General features: G+C 39.1%; 1 protein-coding gene across 1 annotated transcript; it reads right to left on the bottom strand.

Annotated features, from left to right (window-relative positions):
* Positions 1 to 385: 385 nt before the first annotated feature.
* Positions 386 to 6,661, bottom strand: GPHB5 (glycoprotein hormone subunit beta 5). Its single transcript, XM_007530915.2, has 2 exons — positions 6,458 to 6,661; positions 386 to 617 (listed from the first exon to the last, which is right to left on the bottom strand). Exons 1-2 carry the CDS (start codon positions 6,659 to 6,661, stop codon positions 429 to 431), a joined length of 393 nt encoding a protein of 130 aa, XP_007530977.1. The 3' UTR covers positions 386 to 428.
* Between the last annotated feature and the right edge of the window lie 1,553 nt (positions 6,662 to 8,214).

The raw sequence follows: 8,214 nt of genomic DNA, 5'->3' as shown, positions 1-8,214 counted from the left end.
TTTTCTCTGATTTTATTAACTTCCACCCTTTACATTATACATTTAGATGAAGACCAGTTGTTAATTCCATTTCCTAGTTACACGCAATGCACGTAAACTACTACCCTAAGTCCAAATTGGGGGAGGATTGTGACATACAAATTTTGTTCTGAGATTCATGAAAAAAGAAAAATCAGTTGATAGGTGAGTGAGCCAGAGAAATTATTTCAGTGAAGGTACAAATGTTATTTTGCATTTTTAGTACAAGGATGCTGCCTCTGGGCCTGGTACTAAAACTAAACCTAAAAAAACAAGTAACCTTCTCTTCAAATGTGATCAAAATTAATCAGTCCTTGCATCCAGAAGATAGAGTTGTTGTTGGGTGAGTTTGCACAGGTTGGTCCGTGAGGCTCAAGGTCACCAGCTAGGTTCTGCAGATCACAACAGCTTCAAATGGTCTCACACTCCGTGGTGTCTGTGGAGCAGGCCCCACAGTCACAGCGGACAGCCACAGGGTAGGTGTAGAAGGGATCCACTCCTGGGGCACAGTTGGGCAGCTTGACTGTCACCTGCTTGGTCTCATTGTAGGTACAGACTCGATGGTAGGCTTCAATGTAGGGGGGTTCCAGAATAGGCTTCTGTCCCCACAAGTAGAAAACAAGGAACCCATTAGAAGATATCATCCTGTTTCATTTTTTAGACATTATTTATCAAGATCAGAAAGTAGTGTGTTATGCCAGGGTTGACTTGTTTCTCTGTCACCTTCCAATAGAAAGCAAATTTCTAAGAAAAGGAAGTTGATCTTGTTCACTGCCACATCCTGAACTCCCAGAGAGTCAACAGTACACAGCAAGTGGCCAATAAATATTTATCCAGTGAATAATCTTGGTCATTGCAAAAGCCTTTTAAATGGACTCATCTTTTTGACTATTACCCCCTACAATTTACTCACTGCAAGGCAGTCCCAAGTAATATGTTTAAACCCTAATTCAGGTCATATTTTCCTTCTGTTTGAAGGCCCAGTGGTTTCTCATCTCTGTTGGTATAAATAAAAAGGCCCCACAATCATGCACAAGACCCAACATTATCTTCCCTGCACCTCCACCTTCTCAGAGGTCTCCAGCAACACGGTCTTACTGACATCCTCTCTCTGCTCCAGTCACAGTGATGCTCAAATCCAACAGGAAAAGCCCCACTCCAGGGTCTGTGCACCAGCTATTCCCCACTGCCTATAATGCTCTTATCCATTGTTAGTCACTTCTTCACCAACCTTGCATTTCTGTCCACATGTCACCTTCTATAGAAAACATGTCTTGACTATCCCATTTAAAGTTGCAACTTCTCACCTCCATACCCTGCAACTTTTTATCGCTCTTCCTGCTTTGTTTTTCTCCAAAGCACTGCTACTGTGATACTGTATATTTGTGTGTCCTGTATTTCTTCCACTCTAGCAAAGTAAGTATAAATAGGATGGTATTTTTGCCTGTTTTTACTCACTGCTATGCCTCTACTTCCCAGAACAGTCATTGGTACCCAGGAAGTTCTTAATATAACTATTTGTTCAATCAATAAAATATAGCAAGGCAGTACCCTGTGTTTGCTGTGCTGGTAGTCAAAGGATTCACTTCCTTCCTTAATCTTCTGTAAATCTTGAATTCAAAAATAATTGTGATAAACAGAGCACATTGACCAGAATACCAACATAAAGGAATAGGGAAAATCACAAACCCTATAGTCAAACCTATGATCATGGACCTTTCATCTACTACTTGCTGGAGAGCTTGAAAACCTTTCATCTACTACTTGCTGGAGAGTTTGAATAACTTGAAACCTCTGTTTTTCCATCTGGAAAACAAAATGTCTCACATGTTATGAGGATAAACTAAAATGATATAAGTAATGCACAATACTTCAAACCACCTAAGTGTTCAATAAATGCAGTCTACTACCTTTACCAGAACAATTGTAATAAGAAGAAAATTATAATAAAATTAACAATTTATGGGTTTGAGCAGTGCTACAACAGATAAAGTTTGCAAGTTATGATGTATGAGAACCTGGGTTCAAGCCCCTGGTCCCCACCTTCAGAGGGGAAGTTTCACAAGTAGTGAAGCAGTGCTTCAGGTCTTTCTCTCTCTCTCTCTCTCTCTCATTCACTCTCTATCTCCCTGTCTCTCCCTATTTCTTTCTGTCTCTATCATAATAATAAAATTAATTTTTCTATTTTGAAAATATCCCTTATTTTAGGGAAAGAAGGGGAACCAGGTGGTGATGGACCTGGTTAAGCACAAACATTACAGTGCACAAGGACCCAGGTGTTGGTCTGCTTCTAAATTCTGCTTCTAAGACCCCTTCAGTTGCATTGCTTGCCACTGTGGTCTATTTACATAATCATTGTTTTGCCCGCACCGGTTTAATCCCCACTGGTTCAAGCGCTTTTTCCTTCTCCCACCCCCTACATACATCCTCTTCTGACCTGACACTTCCACCTCAGGAGATATATAGGACAAGATTGTGATTAGAGATAGCTAGATCAAACTGCATTCCCGCTCAATAAAGATTGAACTGCGTCCCACTCAGCCATGAGTCCAAGGTCGTCTCTCTCACGCCCGAGAAGCTAGCCCGGCATCTGTCACCTGAACAGGGACCGGCACCCAGGTTCAAGCCTCTGGTCCCCATCTGCAGGGGAAAAGCTTCACGAGTGGTGAAGTATGGCTACAGGTGTCTCTCTGTCTCTTTCCCTTTCTATCTCCCCCATCTCAATTTCTCTCTGTCTCTCTATCTAACAATAAATAAACAAAAAGATGAGAAAAAAAGAAAAGTAAAAAAAAAAAAAAAAACAAGAGAAATTCACTTTAAAAATCTTTATTAAAAAAAAAAAAGGAAAAATAGCTGTTTGGAATAGTAGATTTCGATTTGTCCTTAGGGCATCAAGCCCCAGTGATAACCCTGGTAGCTGAAGAAGAAGGGGGAGGAGGAAAGGGAGAAGGAGGAAAAGAGGAGGGGGAGGGAAAAGGAAGGAAAGGAAAAGAAAAAGAAAGAAAGGAAAAGAAATGGTTAAGCAAATACTTTTCATGCCTGAGGCTCTGAGGTCCCAGGTTCAACCCTCAGCACCACCTAAGCCAGAGCTGAGCAATGCTCTAGTATCTGTCGACCTTTCTTTCTTTCTCTCTTCCTTTCTTTCATAACAAAATTAAATATTTAAAAAATCTAAAAAGAAAAAAAAGACAACTTAAAAGTTGTCCAAAGGACATGGCTTTACTTGCCTTAGGCAATTAAGATCTTTAGGGGAGGCCCATAATGATGTACTTGCATGAATATATATATATATATTTGCCTTTGATGACGACCATGTAAAAACTAGATTCAATATCAGTTTCTTTGCTCTACTACTCAAGTGGGATTTTACATCTCTTCAGTTTGCTTAGCTTCAGTAATCAGGAACCCTAAGAAAATTTGTCAAATAAAATACAGGTCACACCCTACAACTTAAATTCCAACTAAGCAGCAAATATTGTTTGTATAAGTGTGTTCCTAATATTACATGAAACAGACTTATAAAAATTATTTATCTGAGCTTCAAATTTAACTAGTCTTCTGGTTTTGTCTGGCCTTATTTATTGCACAAATCTAAATTTAAGCCTTTGTGATCCTAAACTGAAACCATGAGCAAAGACTATTTTCAGGAACAGTCCCACCTTCAAAGTAAACTCAGTCACTTTGTCATCAGGAACATCCTTATTTTCAGATACGCGCCTCAGTTTAGTTACCAAAAATAAGCGCTTTTATATTTCAGAAACTTTCAGATTTCTGGGAAAATAAAGCACGTTCTTTTATTATTTCTCTTCTATAAGTAATTTCCCTTTTTAAGACACAGTAAAGACGTAAATGAAAGCTAGCTAACACTAAGGAGATTCTTGTCCTTTAATGACTCTGGCACTTCAATTTCTCCAGCCCTTGACCTGCTGTGGGTGATCATGATCAATTAAAGATGGTCACCTCATAAGAAGTAAAAATGGGTCAAATTGAGAGGAAGCAGTAATTTGTGATTTTTGACCCAGATAGAGCTTCAAAATAGCACAGATATAAGTTGTGCACCTAGGGAAGCATCACCAGGTCAAGACCTGATGAAAGACTGTACCAATGGCCTTGGAGGACATTTTATATCAAAGCATAACCAAAGTACTATTAGCAAAACTGAATTCCCACCTGACTATTAGGCTTCATATTCCTGAGTGATATAAAAAAAGTGAATTTTGTTGTGTACTTTATTTAATCTAGGAGTTTTGTTACCATAATCCAATTCCATTCATGGGACTACAATTCTGTTGAAGTGATAGCAAGTCACTTTCTGAGTATCGAAACAGGACTTCTTCTTTTTTCTAATGACAATGTCTTTGCATGAAACTTGTAGGTTTCTAAGTTGATCTTAACTAGACTAGAGTATATGCAACTTCAGGTAGAAATCAGTCCCATAGAAGAGAACCTGAAAAACACCAGAGAAATTCAAATACTGTTTCACTTATCTGAAAGAGTTGTGATTTAGAAAGAGAGTGAAGGTAGGACCACAGAAGTAAATTAAAATGAAAAAAAAATCGAGAAAGATAAATAGATAGATAGATAGGTAGGTAGGTAGGTAGATAGATAGATAGATAGATAGATAGTTAATTCTCATGACCTTGGGAAAACTATTGCAGTTTCTGCTAGAGGGGGATGGGGACACAGAAATCTGGCAGTGAGAATGGTGTGGAATTATACCCTAATTTTCTTTTAATTTTGTAAATCAGTAATAAAAATGCTTCAATCAAGCCCATGTAAATCAGTAAATATTGATCAACTGCCTTATTCTTTGACAAGACAAGACCTGTGAGAGGCACAAGAATAAGCCTATGTCCTCAAAAAAAAAAAAAAAAGAATAAAAACTAGTGTATGTGATGGGGGAAAAAGTAAGGACCACCACCACCACCCCAAAAAAAGTAGACTAAAATCAAGGGCTTGGAAGGGATCATAAAGGATTGGAGGGAGAGTTAGCACTAGAAAAGACATCAAGAAATAAATTGAATAATAACAGATGGAAATAAGGAGGAACATGTGAAAAAGTACAAAGGTGAGATTTCTTTTTTTCTTTTTTTAAATATTTATTTATTTATTCCCTTTTGTTGCCCTTGTTTTTTTATTGTTTTGGTCATTGTAAAAAAAAAAAAAAAACAGGAAGACACTACATTATTGAGGAACCTGAAAGTAGGTTATTTTACCTGTAGAAGGGGTGTTCACTAAAGGTCAATAGGGTGACAAGATCAGATCTTATACTTGATTAGTAACCAATTCAAGTCTCAGAGGGAATATTCTACAGTTGCTATATATTGTGATTTGATGAGGTGCTGAGTAGTTCTCTTCCTCTTTAGCTCCTTGTCATAACCCAATCCTTATTGCTTGACATTTTATACCCATTTTAAATACAACGTTTCTCAATAAAAATACTCAATGACTCCATCAGTGATAACCCCAGATAACCCAAAACTTCAGAGATGAGTGGTAGCAGGTTATATGGAGAGATAAAGGACCAGAATTTACCTTTTTTTTTTTTTTGTAGCTTATGAACTCTCTGCTGATAACTGATTAACTTTATCACAAGTGAAAGACAGGGAGGAATTTTGGTTACAAGCTTGAACCAAGAACTGATTCCAAACTTTTCACTGACTCTTTTTGTGACTCTGTAGTCATTTATGCCTTGTATTCTTATGTGTCACCTGTATAATGGTTGGAATCATACCACATCTTGACTTCCAGAAAAGAGTCCCCAATAACAGACACCATGAAATGAAATTCCACAGATAAAATTACCAATTTCTTCAACACTTTGTTAGAGAGGCAAAATCATGTCTCCTTCAGGTTACTTTTGTAACAAGTTAAATAATTGTCTGTTTTCTAGCCCTCAAGTAAGAGTAGACCAGCTCTCATTTCATCAAAGAGTAAACACTTCTGGCCCAGATGGTGGTGTACCTGGTTGAGCACACACATTATAGTGTGCAAGGACCCAGATTCAAGTCCTAGGCTCCCACCTAAATGGGGGAAGTTTTACAAGTGAAACAGTGCTGCCAATGTCAATCTCTCTCTCTCTCTCTCCCTCTCCCTCTCCCTCTCCCCCCCCTCCATATATATATATATATATCCCTCCCTCTCCCCTACTCCCCCCACCCGCCTCAAATTCTTTCTCTGTCAGAAATGAGGGAAGGAAGGAAGGAAATAAGGGAGGGGGGAAAGAAGGAAGGGAGGGAGGGAGGAAGGGAGGGAGGGAGGGGAAGGAAGGAAGGAAGGAAGGAAGGAAGGAAGGAAGGAAGGAAGGAAGGAAGGAAGGAAGAAAGGAAGGAAGGGAATTTTTCCACTCAAAAAGAGACAAGAGTGAACACTTAAAATTCAGGCCAGGCAAGTAGCTGGCCCTGAAGGCATTCCCACCTAGACCCATCCTCAGACTTACCTCCCAGGTTTCACATCGGCCCCAGCAGGCATCTGTGGTGATCCGAAGGCCCCTGCAGCCTGGCTTCTTGGCCAAGAAAGTAAACTCCCTCACAGCGCAACCTACAAAGGTGTGCAGATCCCTGCTGGCGTTGCTGAGAACACAGCCACAGCCAGCCAGGATCAGGAGGGCCATAGGGCCAAGGAACAGGTATACCAGCTTCATGTTGCTCCTTTGGGGAGGGGGGGGAAAACAGTATTTACTAAAGAATCCAGCTACTCCCCATGAGCAGTAGGAAAAAAAATGTGTTGATCACACCCAAAGAGAACTTGCTCTTAGCATTTCAAAAGAAATGACTCAAGAAATGCAAAAGTCTACATACCCCACACAGGTACCCAATGTTTCCCCTGCCTGGTTTCAAAATGAATTCCATGTGCCCACTAGATACCCAAGGACTTTCTTAGACTTTTCTAAAGAAAATTGTGATCTAAGTGCTTGACTTGACCTGTATATTAAAGAAGTTTGCCCAAAGGTTTCTTTAAAATGAACACAAAATGCAGATCATACCAAAAGCAACACATATCAAAATAAATAAATATATGTCATTTTTATTCAAATTCAGAGTATTTGTATGCCATTTTACTACTCAGTTCAATGTTATATTTTCAATGTCATGAATGAGTAGTAATGGAGGAGGAGGGTAAATAATAGCTGTATGCCCCAAGTGTATTGTTACTAACCCAACCCACCTCAAAATATGGACATGTAGGAGTTATTATGATGCTTGGCCCCTACCTGATGGCCATTCATACCAATGTATTCTATTTGCTACAAACTGTCTCTGTTCTATGTCTCCACTGTTGTCAACATTTCTTTGAGACTCCAACTAAATACAAATGATGGAAATCATAGGTGTTTAGAATAGGACCTTGACTTACTATCAAGTCTATCCTTTCTGAGTCTTGGTCATTTCCTGTACTTTTTCAGGAATCAAAAACATTACCTCTGTGTTTGGTCCACTAAACTAAACAAGCCAGAAAACTGAAGGGAAGGTAGCTATGGAATGTCCCCCAATTCACTGTTTATTAAACCAGGCTGAGAAGTTAATTATTCCAAGTCTAATCTCCCGGCTCCTGCTTCTGATCTGGCATCCCAGCTGGGCTTCTGGACTTGCCCACAGGAAGAATCAAGTTATAAGCACTTACCTGGTTTTGCTGGAGCTAACTCTTTTACAGCTGAAAATTTTGCACCCAAGGTTTCAGAAAGTCACAATAAAGGTAAGAGCTTACTCTGGGTAAATATCTCTACCTTCTATTACTGGGCTGCTTGGTTGCCCAAATATATAGAAAGGTCTTGTCAATCAAAACAAAAGAGAGGCAGATCCTTACAGGAACTGCTAAACACATCAAAGCCCTGGGATATAAAGCCACTCTCTATTTTCCAAAACTGATTAACTTAAAGGGTGTTGTTTTGTTTCTTAACATCAACTACAGAAACAGAAAGTTACCTTGGTGGGTGACATAATCCTAGGGAAACAGTCAAAGGTAGTTCACCTGGCTCTCAGAAGAACAAATGCACTGGGTAAAGTGGATTAATTTTTCCTTCTTGATAATCACAAAGTTCCTTTGGAACAAGAGTCAGTCACTGATGACACACTTTTTTCTCTTACATGTCTTGATACATTGTAAAAATAACAAAACAGTAATTCTTTTTGGAAAGAACATGGGATCATCAACTGAAAGGATGGAAATCACAGTGAGAAGAAACATGTGAGACTC

This window comes from Erinaceus europaeus, chromosome 16, assembly GCF_950295315.1.
Source record: "Erinaceus europaeus chromosome 16, mEriEur2.1, whole genome shotgun sequence".
Classification (NCBI taxonomy): domain Eukaryota; kingdom Metazoa; phylum Chordata; class Mammalia; order Eulipotyphla; family Erinaceidae; genus Erinaceus; species Erinaceus europaeus.
Note: the sequence above shows the minus strand (reverse complement) of the source record. Positions and strands in the feature narration are given on the sequence as shown.

Coding starts and splice junctions, on each gene's coding strand:
- GPHB5 (XM_007530915.2), bottom strand. CDS start 6,661: ATGAAGCTGGTATACCTGTTCCTTGGCCCTATGGCCCTCCTGATCCTG. Junction 618..6,457: donor GCCGATGTGAAACCTGGGAG/GTAAGTCTGAGG, acceptor TTGTGGGGACAG/AAGCCTATTCTGGAACCCCC.